This window comes from Geotrypetes seraphini, chromosome 4 (genome assembly GCF_902459505.1).
Source record: "Geotrypetes seraphini chromosome 4, aGeoSer1.1, whole genome shotgun sequence".
Lineage (NCBI taxonomy): Eukaryota > Metazoa > Chordata > Amphibia > Gymnophiona > Dermophiidae > Geotrypetes > Geotrypetes seraphini.
In genome coordinates, this window is record NC_047087.1 from 73,989,715 (window position 1) to 74,009,261 (window position 19,547).

Here is a 19,547-nt window from a genome sequence, read left to right on the forward strand (position 1 = left end):
TTAGTTACACAAAGACTTGGATTGTTTGGATTAAAGGAGATGAACAGAGCTTTTTAAGATGCTCCTAGTACCTTCCAAATCATAAAATAATATCCAAGCAGTTTCAGCCAGATAGCAGTGTGACTCTAGAGGGGTGTGGGAAGACTAGGAGAACAATGTAATGGTTGTAATGAAACTCTGATATGATCTTGGCAGGAACTTGGGATAAATGCGTAGAACCATTCTGTAAGGAAAGAACTGGGTGTAGGATAGAATGAACCAGCACCTGTAATTTACTGACTCATCTCACTGAGATGACTGCTACCAGGAAATGTGTCTTCCAGGAGATGTGCTGGGGGTGTTGCTTTGTCCAAAAATTTCAAAGGGCTTAGCGAAGACAATATTAAGATCCCAGGCTGGTAGAAGATTTTAGACATGTAGCTTCATATGGAATCCTCTTTCTCTGAAGAAATCAGGAGATGTTATAGACTCTACTTTCATCATCCTTGAGCTCATGCTAAGCTTTAATGGCAGAGAGTTGCAGGTGTACCAAGTTAATTTGCAGACCAAATTGGACAGCTATAAAACAGGGGTGTCAAACTCAATCACATAAGGGGCTGAAATCTAAAACACAGGCTAAATTGCGGGCCAAATTTTTAAATTAAGATACTTAGTCTTAGTAGAAGCATAGATCTTTCCTCACCCTGAGACACCATTCTAGCGATCCACTTGGTTATTTTCACCTCATAGATGTTACCATACTAAATCTCCACTTTATTCAAACAGTCATTCTAGGCATAGGCAGCGGAATGCTTTTTGTTTGGGGGCCCCAAAAGCTCCGCCCCAGACCCTGCCACCATAATAGTACTAACTAATACAATTTTTCCATTCACACACACACAATATAATCTTATTAACAACACATAATGGTTAACCACAAAATTAAACTACACATGCAGAACACAGATAACCCCTATGCAAGTATGGGACCACAAACTAAAAGTACAAATGAAACTCTAAGATGCAAGACTCTGCATGTAGTACAACCCCAGAGAAACATAAACAAATGCATTTCTTCTTAAACAGTGCAAAATTTAGACAGCAGATGTAAATTCTCAAAACTGACACAATTCAATCACTAACGGCCTCTTTTACAAAGCCGCACTAGCGGCTGCCGCACGGCAACAGCTACGAAACCCTTTAAATCTCTAAGGGCTTTGGGGCCGTTAGTGCAGCGCAGCTTTGTAAAAGAGGCCGTAAACTGAAAATAAAATCATTTTCCCTACCTTTGTTGTCTGGTGATTTTGTTTTTCAAACCATCTTTCCCAGTTTATGACTGCACTTCCTTCTGTCTGTGCTCTTAACTGTGTATTCAGGGCCACCTTATCCATTTGCTGTTTTTCACTCCTTCACTTTCTGCCATACATCCATCTTTGATCCAAACAGACCGGGGATTTTAAATTACAGTCCACTTGAGGGGCAATACTTTCAAAATAGAACAAAACACAAAAGACCCCCTCTCATCAATACTTGGCAAGTTTCTCAAATAATATGGCTTTTAAATATTTAAATGTGCTTATTAGCTCTTCAGCAAGGCGCCACAGCAGCGGTACAATATCGCTGGAAAGGTGCTTGAATTTTAATCATAACACATTGCATGGAGCAAGGATTCTCGCTTCTATTGGAGTGGCAAATGTTATGGCTCTACAAAAGTTGTTTAACAGTAGACCACTTATCTGAAAAGGTCAGTTCACGGCTCCACCACAGTCTGTGTTTCGCTACGCTACATCAGGAAGCTGGAAAGATGAGCTTTTTATATTGTTTTTATTTGCAGTGTGCAGTGCCCGAGTCCTTTGGTCTACACACTTGATGTTGAAAAGGCGTCTTGCCCAGTGTAATGTCCGTGAAGGGACTAGAGTTTTGATCTTCTTAAATGCAGCCTCCACTACCACATACTGGTGGGAGCTGCATAAGTTTGACAGCCAGTACTGGTTGCCCTTTATACTGAGAATCAATCTCCTGGACATTGTTTAGACTGGTGTCTTTGCCAGATCATCACTTGCAGGTCTTGAAAAATCTATGGATCAGCAATGGCAATGATTTTCACAGAATGTTAATGGTATTAAAATCTTGTCTGTGTTATGCAATCTCCAAGGCGCTGAGGGACAGATTCCAGAGAATTTTTAAAGAAATATATAGTAGGATGGTATTTCTGTTTGCACCCTTGGTCCTAGCACTTGCAAAGACTTTGCTTTCTGCATGGGCTCACAGCCTACTTAGTTGAGATTACCCAGTTCATGTGGTTTCAGTGTAGTGATGAGCGACACCTGGTCATTGTAGACATTGAATGATGCTGTCAAATAGTTCCAGGAGACTACAAATCACCATGGGAGAAGTACCAGATCAGTGGTCTATAGGTCAGGGATGAATTGAGAGGTCCCTTTAGTGAGTGCAATAAGGGAGGCTGAAACTATTTGGAGGAACAAAGATTGGGAGCCCACTAAGGACAGAGAAGTACCTGTATATAATAAATGTAAAGTGCATTGACTATATCACAGAAAAAAAAGTATCAAATCTCATTTTACCCTTAATACTGTAACATACTTTATGTACTTTTTTATGAGCAGCAGTAGTAATGCATTACTTTCTGCTATCAAAGAGATACAGTGTGTGGACTCTTATTTATGGAGAGTGAGCACAGTTAGTGAGGCGTCCTCACCTGAATGTGGATGCTTGGGATGTACTGAGGCATCCTCTAGGTGCCTGGGAGAAGAGATACTGGTCTTTTAAGGTTAGACTGATTCAATTTCTTCAGGCCTCTAGGAACAAGTTTGTTTCTTTTCTTTCCTGATACAATATAGGAGGTGCTGGGATGGCAAGGCTAGACTGAAGGCCCTGAAAGTAGGAAACCCAAATTGTAGGAAGTGGAGAGGTCAAAGAAGTGTTTGTTTTGCTGATATCCCACTTGTTTTATTATGAGCAAGAGCACAGGACCACAATGCTTCAGTGGAATCTGGAAGGTCCATGGTCTGAGGAGAGCTGGACTATAACTCCTGCAGGTACTTGGTCAGGTCCCTTAGCAATGTCTGGATGCTTGTCATCTAGCCATACAGGTACACGAAGTTAAGAGATAAGATAATGGAGACAAAAATGTAGCTTATGCGGAGGAAATCTTTTCAGGTGAAGATAATTACCTGAGTTTTGCTGGTCTGAGCTTGGCCGGTCATTTTCTTCTTCTTGCTCCAGCTGGTGTGCAAGTGCGGTTTTATAGGTGTCGAGAAGTAAGTTCTCATTTGTTTTATCACTGTTATTCTCTTGGCTTTCTGACATTATTGTATCCTCTTTTCTTCTAGGTTCCACCGAGATATCCTCTTGCTTATTCTGCAGCCTTTGCTTTTTTTCTGCCTCCTTCTTAATTTTTTCTTCATTCTAATGGAGAGAAAGCATTGCCGCTATGACTTCCATACTACAATCCATGCTAAACAATTATGGCAGGCAGGCTGGAAATCAAACAGCCTATCAGAGATGTTCACAAAACAGTTTTTCTTATGTATTATATTTTGCAAATGGTTTTTTTCTGGTATTTTCTGCCCTGTGATAATCTCCTACATTGTGCCTCTTGACAATTATGGTAACACATTTTCAGTGCATCAAGGTATTCTAAGGTAGATAATCATTTCTGTCACCACCAGCAGGAATCCTTCACAATATCCCTAGAAACTATTTTTACAGAATTTATCATTCATCAATTGGCACATACATTTTCAAGCTTCCATTCCTTTGTTTCAGATGCTATGCTATACCAATCTAAAATCATGTCTCTAAAATTCACATTCCTTGTGTATGGCATTATATATACTATTCCCTGCTACCTGCAAAATGACATCATCCAGCTACATCAGGATTGCTGATGTCTCTTAGAAAAATGATGTGAAACTTTGTTGTTCCTATTTCATTGTTATAATTTTTTAATTTGCTGTAAAATTAGTCAGTACAAAATCTTAAAAACTGAGTTTTATGCTTTTAAGTTCTAAAAGATAAAGTCATGCCATGTAATGTAATGTGAGCTATCCCTCTCATGTCTGTGAGGGATTTAACAATGTGGACAATGACAACTGTAATAAAAAAAATTCATCCCAATGCACAGAAGTCCAGGGTGACTAACTACTCTCATACCTCCATTATTACAGCAGATATTGGCTGGAAGGGATTGACCATCACAACTGGCTCAGGCTCGGCCTCGTCTGGAGGGTTTCTGCCTTCTTTTTCAGCTTCTTCTCTTTCTTTTTGCTCTCTTTTAAACAGACAAATCATAAAATTGATACAAAACATGGGCTTCAGAAACACAAAAAGTATTGTTTATGCTCAAATTATTCCCAAATGTTTGAAGTACATAGTGATCTCCAAATACCATAGCTACTTTCCAGCAGTGTGTGGATACAACATACTTTTTGGAGTGACCTAGTGATGAATAATTGTGACTGAACAATGTAGAAAGTAAAAGCCTAAATGTGTTGCACTGCAAGATAAATACTACAGGACTTTCAGCTGCGGACATAATGGCTTCATGAAGTAGCAACTGTAAGCTGGTAAGAAACATAAGCATTTGCAGCATGCTTTTTCCCCATCCCTTCCAGCCATTACAGTTTAAAACCTATAACAACCAACTATTTATGAAAAAGCAGTGCCCATGATTCTTCCCATTCTTGCAGTATTGGCATCAAATTATAATACAAAACTCAGCTTCTTCCATTATTTTATTTATTTAATCAGACCTGAATATTGTATTTGTCTTACCTCCTGGAAAGCTAACTAGAGTTACTTAGTAACCCATTTTTCAATTCTTGTCTAGTCCTAATGGTGGTGTTCCTTCCTAACCTCTCACAAACTATTTTTCAAACAGGCAAATACAAGAAACAAACTTGTATTAAGTAGGTGTACTACTTCCTTACGTTCAGAATTAGCACTTAACAAATGTTTTTTGGTTTTGGGAGCCAGCATCTGAGACCTTCTCCTACCACTGCTCTCACAATTGAAGTTTTGGGGGGAGGGGAATCTTGAGGTATACTACACAGCTACTTTAGAGCCCCATTTACTAAGGCTGTTTTTCTTTCGATTCTGCAAGTAAGGGAAAGTTTAGTAAATCAGGTATTTAATGCATCCTTGCAATGTACTGGCAGAAATGCACAACAAACAATGCCCCCCTCCAAGCAATACATAAAATCTGAGGTCCTTTCATAGTGCTTCATTAATACAAGTGCTTCATTGTGTACAACCTTTCTTCTCGGAGCTTCCTCACTCGTGCTGCTCGCTCCTGTTTCTCTTGCTCCTCTTGTGCTCGTTGTTCTGCAGTGTCTTTTTGAATACGTTCATTTATAGCATCAAAATCTTTCGCTATGATACGCAGCAGCCAGACAAGACCTTTCCTGATGGATTTGTCAATCTTTTTCCCATAGCCTATGACTGCAGAACAAGGCTCCTAAGAGAACATAAGAGCCAAAGTTTTACTGTGGCCAAAAGGAGATGAAAGTGGCCATTTGAAACAGAATAACCCCCATAAAAGAATGATTACAATGATTACACTGGCCAGCAATAAACCTGATCAAAATAAAGGAAAAGGTTGCAAGATTGAATATTAGGTACAAATAAATTTTCTGTGTAGTTGCCAGACCACTGCTCCCTCTCCCCATGTGTCTTCTATAAGCATCCTGAGGTGAGAGAATATTCTTATATCATAATCTGTAATATGGTTAATAACAAGGCACCATGTTACACACATTGCATGCTTTCTTTTGTTTTATTAATCAAAAATTAAAGGCAATTGTTAAATTATGTGATAATTGGAACAGAGCTAGGAAATGCAACATATGTACTCGTACGCTGCCTGTTGGATAGTTTGTCCAAGCACAGTGCAGTGCTCGTCCTTTAGTCGAATGGCAGCCACAAGGTCAGAAACATGGACACTCTTTTGCAAAATTGCACCATCAAAGAACAACGGCACTAGTACGCTTTCTTTGGGCAGAGGGAGTGAAACCTGTGGAAATTCACCAACGGATATTTGACTCAGTATGGACATAGCAGCATGAATCAATGAAAGCTTTATGAGTAGGTAAAAAGGTTTAAAGTGGGAAGAACAGAATTAACCGATGAAGGTCATTCTAGTTGCTCAACAACATCGGCAACACAAGAGCACATCGACAGGGCAGATAGATGACTTGATTAGAGAAGACTGACGAAAAATGGTGTCTCAATTAGCTGCAAATTTGGATATCAGCTATGGATCTGCATTTGCCATAATGCATGATGACTTGAGATACAGCAAAGTCTGCTCACAATGGGTTCCCAAACAAGCTTACTGATCTGCACAATCAATAGCATGTGGAGGTTGCAACCCAATTCCTGAGATGGTATGAAGAAGATCCAAGTATTCTGGAGAGAACTGTCACCAACAATGAGACATGGGTGCACCACTGTGACCCGGAGAGCAAAAGACAAAGCATGATGAAGTAAAGGAAGTGGTGCTCACCTGGTTTCGGGAGCAGTCAAAAATCTTCTTGTCTGCAGGAATGCAGAAGCTAATTGAACGAGAAAACAAGTACGTTGTCTTGCATGGGGACTATGTGGAAAAGTGATATATTCAGTTGCTCACAGTTACTTATATTGAAGCAGTTAAATGTATTTTGCCTTTACTTTTTGATTTATTCTCATATGAGTATGGTTGTTGTGTAGAATGAAGTATTTTTTTAGAGAGAAGTTTTCTACAGGTTATAGTTCAGTCCTTAATACTTACCTCATTGGATTATTGTAATATATGTTTGCTAGGTCTTCCTGTTAAACTGATTAAACGATTGCAGATTTTACAAAATGTTGCTGCTAAACTTATATTAGGGTGAATTTAAAATTTTATATGGGTTAAATCCAGGTTATTTGAAGGATCTGATAACAGTATATCATTCAAATGGTATTTACGTTCTTCTCAAGAATTATCTTGTAGATTGCTCTCCTCTAGGAAGAGAACACTTGGGAAGAGCTGCAGCATTTTGGAATTCTCTGCCCAGTGAAATAAGAAACTTGTCTAATATTGGGCTTTTTATGAAAGCAATAAAAACACGGGAGTGTGTGGCACAGTAGTTAGAGCTATAGCCTTAGTACCCTGAGGTTGTGGGTTCAAATTGCATGCTGCTCCTTGTGACCCTGGGCAAGTCACTTAATCCCCCATTGCCCCAGGTACATTAGAAAGAGTATGAGCCTGCAACGATAGATAGGGAAAAATGCTTGAGGACCTGAATGTACACCACTTAGGTTATAAGTGGTATACTGTATAAATAAATAATAAGCACAAATTATTACCAATTACTGGGCTCTTTTTAGGGGGAGAGTATGGTGCAGTGGTTAAAGCTACAGCCTCAACACCCTGGGGTTGTAGGTTCAAACCCACGCTGCTCCTTGATATCAGATACAAACTTAGGGGCCAATATTCAGTGGTTTAAGCAGGCAGGAGAGGCTCTGCAGAAAGGCATTCTGAGGGCAGAGTCAGGGAGGAGCCAGGAAGTATGTAGGCGCTGACTATATTCAGTGTCGACGCCTATATAACCAACCAAGTAGAATTACATAAGTAGCAGTCATAACTTTGCCCAGCCATGAAGGTGCTAGCATTGAATATTGGCTGGCACCCAAATAACCTAATGGTACCTGCCTGAAGTGCTGTGGGATCCCTTCTCATCTGAATCCCCACCCCTGAACAGGATTGCCACCTATTTCTCCCTTCCCCCAAACAGACCCTATCCTGTTCTCCCTCCCAGTAGGCTCTCAGGCTTAGAGAATGACACGGTGACAGAATGTGTCACCACCCCATTCCCATGGATAACTGCGGAAAACCATTTCCATGTCATTCTTTAAGGAAAGAGGGAAGAATCAGAGTACCAATGGGCACAACCACTAACCCTCAAGCCTTGCATTGAAGAATACTGGTGTAGAAGGGATGAGGTTAAGATAGACACTAAAGAATGACATGGGATGGTTTTCTGAGGTTATCCGCGGGGACCAGGGGCGAGTGTATGTATGTGACAAATTCTGTTACCATATCATTCTCTACAGTGGTCTTGGAGTTGGTGGGGCTTGCTTCTGCTTTCTACAGCTCCTCCATCTAAGAGGCTGCCATGACCTCTAGTGGCATTCTTCTGGTACTAGCAATCTGTTTGGGAGGAAGGAGAAAGTTGGGTGTTCGGGAGGAGGTAGTGACTTTTTTTTTGGGGGGGGAGGAGGAAAAATTGAATGAGATCAGAACACTGGTCATTTGTAGCTAACCATAGGATGTGAACCGGGCAGCAGGCTAAATATCCGATCAGGCTGGCTGCATTCTAACTGCAGCTCACTCAAAGTCCAGATATTCAATTCCAATATCTGCCATCAGCTATGCATTACTCATTTAGATTTTAAGCACTCCAGGGACAGGGAAATACTTACTGTGCCTAAATTAATTCGCCTTTTGCTAATACTGAAAAGGTATGAGTGAAAGTCAAAATTCCTTTCCTTCTATTTCACCCTCCATGTATTTACTAGTGATAGCATTCATTTATCTATGAAGTCCTCTTGCAGAAATAGATACAACAAACAAAAAGATGGTAAACCACTGGCTGACACCACTTATGGACAAGTAAATGGAAATCATTTACATTCGTAAGCAGAAAATAAATACTTACAATTTGACATAAGCACTTGTTCTCATTCACAAGTTTCTCCAGGGAAAGACACTCAATAACATCAGCTTCTGCTAGAGCCCCTTCCCTGTCCTGTTTATTTGCCAATCTAAACAAAAAAAGGGTTAAGAAAACAAAAGATTCAGTCACACAGAGAATGTAGTGAGATTGTTGTATTAAGTCCAATAAAAGCTAAACAAATATAAAAGGGGATACCTTTTTACTGGATTAACTTCATTTCATTTTCAAACATTTTATGAAGTTTTCCATTGAACATAAACACAACACACATACACACACAACTATAAATACCCTAGGAAACTGAATGGAAAATAAAAGAGCACACCATGTATTTTCTAAGTGGCTTCCATATCATATGAAGTAAGATTAGGGTTACCAGACGTCCAGGAATTAGATTAGAATTCTCTTGGATTGTTCAATTTTCTCGGCCTGGGTTTATCTGCAGGTTCTGGGGCTCAGATAGCCTCCTCTGGGCCAGAGAGCTCATGCACCCTTGACGGGAGTCCCTCTTGATGCTCTCCACTGAGCTTTTTCCACCTTTGATAGCTGCTCTCCTGGACAAAGCCTGATAGTAGCAATTTGAGCTGGTGGCTCTCATCTCAGGCTGGCTTCTTCGGATTTCCCAGTGGTTAACTCTTAACATAGTAACATAGTAGATGACGGCAGATAAAGACCCGAATGGTCCATCCAGTTTGCCCAACCTGATTCAATTTAAATTTTTTCTTCTTAGCTATTTCTGGGCAAGAATTCAAAGCTTTACCCTGCACTGTGCTTGGGTTCCAACTGCCGAAATCTCTGTTAAGACTTACTCCAGCCCATCTACACCCTCCCAGCCATTGAAGCCCTCCCCAGCCCATCCTCCACCAAACGGCCATATACAGACACAGACCGTGCATGTCTGCCCAGTACTGGCCTTAGTTCAATCTATATATATAAAATCGGATGTATGTATGTATGTGCCGCGATCACGCAAAAACGGCATGACCGATTTGAACGAAACTTGGTATGCAGATCCCTCACTACCCGGGATGATATGTTCTGGGGGTCTCGCGGCCCACCTGCACACATGGGCGGAGCTACAAACAGAAAATCAGATTTCACCCATTCATGTCAATGGAAAAAATGTAAAAAACTGCCATTCTCACAGTAATTCCAACTACCTGGGGTGATATGTTCTGGGGGTCTCGCGGCCCACCTGCACACGTGGGCGGAGCTACAAACAGAACATCAGATTTCACCCATTCATGTCAATGGAAAAAATGTAAAAAGCTGCCATTCTCACTGTGACCAATTTGGACGAAACTTGGTATGCAGATCCCTCACTACCTGGGGTGATATGTTCTGGGGGTCTCGCGGCCCACCTGCACACGTGGGCGGAGCTATAAACATAAAATCAGATTTCACCCATTCATGTCAATGGAAAAAATGTAAAAAGCTGCCATTCTCACAGTAATTCAAAAACGGCTTGACCAATTTGAACGAAACTTGGTATGCAGATCCCTCACTACCTGGGGTGATATGTTCTTGGGGTCTCGCGACCCCCCTGCACACGTGGGCGGAGCTACAAACAGAAAATCACATTTCACCCATTCATGTCAATGGAAAAAATGTAAAAAGCTGCCATTCTCACAGTAATTCACAAACGGCTTGACCGATTTGAACGAAACTTGGTATGCAGATCCCTCACTACCTGGGGTGATATGTTCTGGGGGTCTCGCGGCCCTCCTGCACACATGGGCGGAGCTACAAACAGAAAATCAGATTTCACCCATTCATGTCAATGGAAAAAATGTAAAAAGCTGCCATTCTCACTGTGACCAATTTGGACGAAACTTGGTATGCAGATCCCTCACTACCTGGGGTGATATGTTCTGGGGGTCTCGCGGCCCACCTGCACACGTGGGCAGAGCTACAAACTGAAAATCAGATTTCACCCATTCATGTCAATGGAAAAAATGTAAAAAGCTGCCATTCTCACAGTAATTCACAAACGGCTTGACCGATTTGAACGAAACTTGGTATGCAGATCCCTCACTACCTGGGGTGATATGTTCTTGGGGTCTAGCGGCCCACCTGCACACGTGGGCGGAGCTACAAACAGAACATCAGATTTCACCCATTCATGTCAATGGAAAAAATGTAAAAACTGCCTCCGCAAAACCGGCTTGACCAATTTGAACGAACCTTGGTATGCAGATCCCTCACTACCTGGGGTGATATGTTCTGGGGGTCTCGCGGCCCACCTGCACACGTGGGCGGAGCTACAAACATAAAATCAGATTTCTCCCATTCATGTCAATGGAAAAAATGTAAAAAGCTGCCATTCTCACAGTAATTCCAACTACCTGGGTTGATATGTTCTGGGGGTCTCGCGGCCCACCTGCACACGTGGGCGGAGCTACAAACAGATAAGCAGATATCACCCATTCATGTCAATGGAAAAAATGTAAAAAGCTGCCATTCTCACAGTAATTCAAAAACAGCTTGACCGATTTTAACGAAACTTGGTTTGCAGATCCCTCACTACTTGGGGTGATATGTTCTGGGGGGTCTCGCGGCCCAAATGCACACGTGGGCGGAGCTACAAACAGAAATCAGATTTCACCCATTCATGTCAATGGAAAAAATGTAAAAAGCTGCCATTCTCACAGTAATTCAAAAACGGCTTGACCGATTTGAACGAAACTTTGTATGCAGGTCCATCACTACCTGGGCTGATATGTTCTGGGGGTCTCACGGCCCACCTGCACACGTGGGCGGAGCTACAAACAGATAAGCAGATATCACCCATTCATGTCAATGGAAAAAATGTAAAAAGCTGCCATTCTCACAGTAATTCAAAAACGGCTTGACCGATTTGAACGAAACTTGGTATGCAGATCCCTCACTATCTGGGGTGATATGTTCTGGGGGTCTCTCGGCCCACAACTCTATGTTGCTTGCTCAAGGGTGGGTTCACCCAACAATTTATATGTTCTTGCTCCTGGAGGTGAAACTAAAAATGTTGTTTATAATCACGTTTTGCCTTAGTTGTATTGTATTCATTTTGTCAAATATTTAACATTATAATTTGAATATTGTACTTTTTATTAAGCTGTAAAACAATAATTTCATTCACCACTATAAAGTATCTTTATTTGAATCCATTTACAGTGTAATTGCTATAATTAAATACCCGTGCAACGCCGGGTCATCAGCTAGTATTTAATATTATTTTCTGATTCTAAATCCTCTGTGTTCATCCCACGCTTCTTTGAACTCAGTCACAGTTTTACTCTCCACCACCTCTCTCGGGAGCGCATTCCAGGCATCCACTACCCTCTCCGTAAAGTAGAATTTCCTAACATTGCCCCTGAATCTACCACCCCTCAACCTCAAATTATGTCCTCTGGTTTTACCATTTTCCTTTCTCTGGAAAAGATTTTGTTCTAAATTAATACCCTTCAAGTATTTGAATGTCTGAATCATATCTCCCCTGTCCCTTCTTTCCACTAGGGTATACATATTCAGGGCTTCCAGTCTCTCCTCATATGTCTTCTGGCGCAAGCCTCCTATCATTTTCGTCGCCCTCCTCTGGACCGCTTCAAGTCTTCTTACGTCCTTCGCCAGATACGGTCTCCAAAACTGAACACAATACTCCAAGTGGGGCCTTACCAATGACCTGTACAGGGGCATCAACACCTTCTTCCTTCTACTGGTTACGCCTCTCTTTATATAGCCCAGCATCCTTCTGGCAGCAGCCACTGCCTTGTCACACTGTTTTTTCGCCTTTAGATCTTCGGACCCTATCACCCCAAGGTCCCTCTCCCTGTCCGTGCATATCAGCTTCTCACCTCTCAGCATATACGGTTCCTTCCGATTATTAATCCCCAAATGCATTACTCTGCATTTCTTAGCATTGAATTTTAGTTGCCAGGCATTAGACCATTCCTCTAACTTTTGCAGATCCTTTTTCATATTTTCCACTATCTCTTCAGTGTCTACTCTGTTACAAATCTTGGTATCATCTGCAAAAAGGCACACTTTTCCTTCTAACCCTTCAGCAATGTCACTCACAAACATACTGAACAGGATTGGCCCCAGCACCAAACCCTGAGGGACTCCACTACTCACCTTTCCTTCCTCTGGACGACTTCCATTAACCAGCACCCTCTGGCGTCTGTCCGACAGCCAGTTTCTAACCCAATTCACCACTTTGGATCCTAACTTCAGCCCTTCAAGTTTGTTCAAACTTTCAACTAATTCAAACTTGTTCAAATTAGCACGAATGCCAGCCTGTTGGGTTGCGGGCTCATTGTGGGGCCCACTCCATTCAAGGATAGTGGACTCCTGGTCCGCAACATTGGACTTTTCGTATGGAGCTTTGGACATTCGGCTGATGCTACTCACTCTCCAGTCCCGTTAGACAGACCAGTGGTGTAAGCTTTCTTTGCTGCAGCAGTGGTGTATGTACATTGTGAGGGAGCTCTAGTGTCCTCTCTCTCTCTCGGGCAAGATAGACTGGTGGCTTTCCACTGGGAGGAAGTGCTTCTTCGGCCTTTCCTGGTGGATAATGGGGCCAGAGTCGCCACTATTCTGGCAGTTTTCCTCAGCCGACATTTCCTGGTTTCAGGAGCCTGGTTCTTCTCACAGGAGCCATTTCATCTGCTCTTACAAGATCTTGTTGGTTTCGGCAGAGACCTCAAAGGCCAGGTGCTTTTTTCAGTCAACAAACAGCATGGAAGATAGGGTCAAATGTATTGGTTTGGCCCTGGCTGGCTCACAAGTTCCTGTATGATGTTCCCCATGTGGCCTCCGTTAGATCAGGTCATGCTGGACAAGCAACACATTCCAGCCTGGTGTCTTTAGTGGCTCTAGTTTAGCCTCACTGCCCGTGGTATGCGGTTCTCGTATGTCTTTAGCGGGATGTGAGGCTCCAGTTCCCTTTTTATTAATACCTTCTTAGTCAGGGACCAGTGTCCTTGAAGAACTGCAGCATTTTGGTCTTTTGACATGGCTCTTGAGTGCTTAGCCTTGATGGTGAGCAGTTGTATGGAGGTAGTTATCTTGACTCTTTTGTGCTCAAAGTACCCTCTACTTTGGCTTCTTCTGCCATGGAGGCGAGTCTCATCTGTGCTGTGTGCCTCTGTCTCTTCGAGGCGCCCATCACGCTCCCGCTCTGCTCACACAACTTCTGCAAGCACTGTATGTTCGAGTACATAGCCCCAGGCCGCGGCCAGCAGCCCTTCATTCCATGGCCAGGGAGATGCAGGTGCCATGCCCCCTCTGCTGCAAAGTTAGCGCCGTACCGGGGGGAGCCTCCAGCCTGCCTGTCAACACCACGCTGGCCAAGGTGGTCAAACTAATCAAGCTGGGAGCGGCAAGCAGAGACTGCGGGGGTAGGGACGGCGAGGCAGAGGTTGGAAGGCTCTGTCTGCCCCAAGCACCCGGGCTGCAGCCTGCAGCTCTTTTGTAAAATGTGGCGCTAAGTAATCTGTGGACAGTGCGTGGCCGGGGAGCATAAGGGTTTATTCTATAGGTGGGGCACCTGATAATTGCTACTCCGGGAATAGCTGAGGTTGGATCACTAAGGTACAGGGGGTGGGCTGGGCCGCTATTTGAGCAGCACAGTGGCTTTGGTCTCGAGCTGTTTATGGAAACCTAAGCAACAGCCACTTCCTTCCGCATGAGCCCAGGGCTGTCATGCTTAGGTTTCGGGGTCTTTGCATGAACAGGTAACATGAAGCATAATGATGGCTATTACTGAATACTATATATATTTTTGTGTATAAGCCCCGGGGAATGGAGCAAGCTTCCATCAAATATCCGTCAGAGAATAATTTATGGAGTTTTAAAAAATTATTGAAGAAGCATTATTTTGTCACATTAAGTATCGTATTTGAATTTGGTCGCTCTATTTTCCTTTTACTGTTTGTAACTGTTTGTCACAGGGAGGGGGTTCAGGGTACAGAGCCTGGCAAGGAGTGTGGGGTTGGGTGCACAGCCTGGCAGGGAGTGAGGGGGGCAGGGAGCAGAGCCTGGTATATATTAGTACACAATTTGGTTCAGAATGTTTTTTTTTTCTTGTTTTCCTACTCTAAATCCAGGGTGCTTCTTATGGTCTGGTGCGTTTTATGGAGCGAAAAAATACTGTAAGTACCTGCATATATGTAAACCACTTTCAATGTGCAACCACAAAAAGGTGGTATACAAGTCCTATCCCCCTTCTTGTGTTGAATACTATACTAGAGAAGTTTTATAGATGTAGCATCCCTGTATCATTCAGAGGGAGGCCAAAATGTGTACAAGAGTGCTGTTCTCTTTTTCCTCACCCTGCTTGCTTCATTTAATTAAAAATAAATTCTGATGGATTCTTCACCAAATCACTCTCAGGAGGAGGTAAAATTCTTGCTCAAGAATTTTCATTCTCCTGAAAAGAACAAGAGCTGCTGCCTGCTGTGAGGAGATACAGTTTATTAAAAATATTAAGGCAAAATCCAAGCAAAGCAATGCCAGAACACACAAAGCTTGCAAATGTATTTAAACCTTGAAATGTCTAGGCAGTGAGTCCAAGAAAAATACCCCCCTCTTAACCTCCTCCAGTAAATCACAAATTTGAATATTCTAGCTATGTACTTTTTACTGTTATATTTATCACTTTCTCAATTACTCTATCAATACTCTCCATCCCAGGCCAAAACTTGGTGTCACAAGCTTTCATTCTTAACTTCCCCTGGGATCTGCCTTTAAAATGATCTCCCAACTTCTTTTAACCTTTGCCTAGGAACCTTTGCCTCACACAAGGGCTCCTGCAAAATCCTTAAGCTTACTCATAGGCTCTAAAACATGTCACTAGCTCCTTAATTCTATATTTTTTGAAGTGCCTAAATGTAAGCTAAAATGCTAAGAATATAGAATACTAGTACTTACAAATGAATGCAACATTTATGTGCATAAGTGCTGGTTGGGCACTAAGCGATATTCTATAAGCTTGGAGGGGGGGGGTACTTCTAATACCATGACAATTCAGATGTAATCCTTAGCAATTCAAAGAAATGGTTGGTTAATATTTTCAATTAATGATTTGATTTGTGTTTATTATGGTTATATTCTTTTAAGGACTGGTGGGTGGGTGGGAGGGGTTATAATTTTTACATCAATAGATTATATGTATAAGAATGTCAAGTGTTGAATATCTTATTAGAAATTAAATGTTACAATATTAATCACTTGTTTGTCAGTTTTAAAATGAATAAAGAATTAAAAAAAAAAAAAAAGAAATGTACAAACTACTCCCTAAATACTTCTAATGTCCTGACAATCCCATTTGTAATCCACCATGAACCGCAAGGTAATGGTGGAATAGAAATCCCTAATGAAATGTAATAATTAAAAAAAAGTCTAAGTCCCTTTTTGGCCTAAGGCGGTAGGCGCCCAAAGTCGGCAGCAGGGAATTGTTCATTCTCAAAAAAAAAAAAACAACCCATAGGGTTTTTTTTTTTCCAAGAATGGCTTACCTGTACATTCAGGCATTTAATCGCCCAGACTGCTACTACATCTGTCTTTAAAACATAATCCTGACCAAAAATTTGCCCAAGTCCCAAACCAAGACCTTTTAGGTGTAGGAGGGGCTAGTCTTTCACCTAACAGCATGATTTTCTAGCCGGCATCTGTCAAAAGTGCCAGTTAGAGATTTGGGGAACCCATTCCCTCCCCCCAAAGACTACAGCAGGAGGGATGCCCAATCCCTCCTGTCGGACACCCCCCAAAGCTGCCTGCAACGGTTGCCGGCAGGAGAGATGCCCAATCTCTTCTGCCGAACACCCTCCGAACCTCCAAATTATCGCCGGCAGGAGACATGCCTCCTGCCAGTAGTCTTCGCAGGGTGGGAGGAGGCAATGGGTTGGCTGGGGCACTAAAATGATCGCAGCAGCCTGATAAGCTCAGCAGCAACCCTATCAGAACTTATACCTGTTTTGACTTCATCTTTGTCAAAATGTATAAGTTCCATCCAGGCAACCTCGTCAAACTTTTGATTATCGCTACAGGCTGTTTGTTCGGCCCACATCCCATCCACCTCCCATCCTAACCACTCCTCAAAAAACGCCCCTTTTCGCTCTGGATGCACAGCAGCAGTCAGAGGCCTAAAATGCCTCTAGATCAGTGGTCTCAAACTGCCACATTTGGTTTTGTAGGTACTTGGAGGGCCTCAGAAAAAATAGTTAATGTCTTATTAAATAAATTACAATTTTGCATGAGGTTAAACTCTTTATAGTTTATAAATCTTTCTTTTTGGCTAAGTCTTAATAATAATATTATAATTTATAGCTAAAGAGACATATGATCAAGAAACTGTTTTATTTTACTTTTGTGATTATGATAAACATACCGAGGGCCTCAAAATAGTACCTGACGGGCTGCATGTGGCCCCCTGGCCGCGTGTTTGAGACCACTGCTCTAGATGCATCTAGAAATCTCTTTCCATTATCGGTACTTGGACGACCTGTCTTTTAGGTCGTCTATGTGCTGACTTAGGCAGATTTTTAGACATATTTTCATTTCAATTATGAGCCTCATAGTGTACATGCACTGTATGCAACAGCAAGGAAGGGCGTGACTTCTGAGCACCTCAATATTGGTACAACTGTTTGAGTGCTCACAATTTTGGATCTCTGGACTTTTGGGCACTCAAATCACAGTATCTAAAAAAATTGTCCTACTTCTTCCCTCTCTGCCCTGCACTGACCTCCCTCTTTAAGGAACAAGATCCTACCGGCGCGCTGCTGCAGGGCTCCTGGTGCAGAAGGGAGAGCTCCATGACAAGCACCACCTGAAGCAGGACTGCAGAAGAATCAGAGCCTTCAGCCATACTCCCCATACTCTCAAAAATTATTTCTGACATTTAAGATGCAACTAAAAGCATACTATTTCTCTTTGGCATTCTGCTCTTAACTCTCACCCTTCGTTATTTAGTCATAACTGTAGATATTTTCTTTTCCTGGTATTCTTGATTATATTTCAATATACATGGGCAGAAATTAAATGTGTTTTTTTTTTACCCCAACCCTATTTGTTTCACTCCTTTCCTTTCCTCACTCCATTTTATTGTAACCTACCCACTCCTTTTCCTCATATTTCCAAATTTTTTTCTTCAGTTGGAATCCTGTCTCCCCTCCTCCCCCTTATTTATTTATTTTAATGTTTATTGTAAACCGCTTAGATTTTAACCTTGGTTTTATATTTGCGGTATATCAAATAAATTGACCTTGAACTCTGCAAGCAAAGCTCTGCATGCCTATCAATGCATGTATGCTAACTGACAAATGATTGTGCTTCTAGGGTTTGCAATTAGAACAAAGAAAAATTGCAGACGGGAGTACAAGATGCAGGCTATGTTTATTAAAACAATTATTGAAACAAACCAGAGAATCCGACACGGTCCATGTTTCAGTTAACACACCTTCATCAGAGGTCCCAAATTTGTAATGTATCAAATAAAACCGCAGCAAAAATAAACGTGAGCCTGTGTGTAATACACCTTAATATGCTGAAAAAGTCTCTTCATAGAAGAATTGCAAAAGAGCTTCTACGGCTTGGTCAATTTATTCTGTGGTTATCTACAGACCATTTTGATGGAGTCAAGCTTAATTCTAAGAAAGACAATGCTGGGCTAAGAGAATCTCAAAATGCTCTACGACGGCCTTCAAATGCAACACTAAAGACATATCTCTGGAGTTGCTAGGACCACACAAAAGAAAAAATCCAGTAATATACAATGTTTCAGTTCATTGTTGCTTTTGTGGTCATCCAGAGAATGCCTAATGGCAGTTACAGAATACTAGCACAAATGTACTGTATATCGGTGCACCCACATATGATAGTTAAGTGCTTGCTGTAAGTTGGCATGCAACACACACAACTGATAGTATCCTGTAAGCTGCATGCATTGCTTGGTGTCCTGCCCATGATCCACCCATGTGTACTCGTAGTTATATGCTCAGCAATCCTGGGATGCATGTTTGGAATAGCACTTACATGGGCGACTTCCAAGTATTGGCAACTCTGATGCACACACCTAGAATTGGGGATGAATATTTGAGCACTTCAGTATGGGCAGCACTATACAGAGCTGAAAAGATTAGGCACTAATCACTTTTGGATTGGAATATGGGATCAAGCAAAAGAGAAGAAACCTGAAGTAGGGGTTTCTGGGTCTCACAATACCAGGACTTTTTTCTGGAGATACTTAAGTACTGGCACCTTTTTCTAGTGCCTGCACAGCTCCCCCTCCCCCCCCACACACAGAGTGCCCCCATGAGAAAAGTATCTAGAGCCAATCCCAAAAGAGAAAGTGGAGGCATAGCAACTTTACTGAATGCTGGTCAATCTATCCACTGTAAAGGTAAAGGCGGAATAGAAAATCTAATTAACATAACATATTCTGCAACCAGATCATAATAGTTCAGCCCCTGCAAAATGTGAGAAATATAGGCTACAGAAGATGAGTTCAGATTTAGTCTGCATATTTCTATTTCTAATATGTAATTATTTAATTGTTAAAGTTCTATCCATATTTTGCATATATGACCAAGGTGAGGTATTTCATGAGCATGTAGCTTTTATGTAAGAAATTGCAGCCATCTGGCTTGTTCTTTTTTTCACCGACAAGGAGTGAGTTATAAGGAGTGATGTGGCTTTTGAAAGGCTGCCTTGTCTTAATCTCTGTGGCCTGTTGTGAGGAGAAAGAACAGGGGATCATAAGAACATAAGAATTGCTGCTGCAGGGTCAGACCAGTGGTCCATCGTGCCCAGCAGTCCGCTCCCGTGGTAGCCCTTAGGTCAAAGACCAGTGCCCTAACTGAGACTAGC

At 41.9% G+C, this 19,547-nt stretch overlaps 1 protein-coding gene across 6 annotated transcripts in view; it reads right to left on the bottom strand.

Moving 5' to 3' along the window:
• ARL13B (ADP ribosylation factor like GTPase 13B) overlaps positions 1-19,547 on the bottom strand; it is a 92,505-nt gene that overhangs the window by 11,515 nt on the left and 61,443 nt on the right. For all 6 annotated transcript variants that reach the window (XM_033940513.1, XM_033940514.1, XM_033940516.1 and 3 more), the window contains exons 5-8: positions 8,682-8,787; positions 5,256-5,458; positions 4,156-4,273; positions 3,174-3,408 (exon numbers count right to left, since the gene is read on the bottom strand). In XM_033940513.1, coding sequence (XP_033796404.1) covers positions 3,174-3,408; positions 4,156-4,273; positions 5,256-5,458; positions 8,682-8,787 — 662 coding nt within the window. The remainder of the gene's footprint in view (positions 1-3,173; positions 3,409-4,155; positions 4,274-5,255; positions 5,459-8,681; positions 8,788-19,547) is intronic.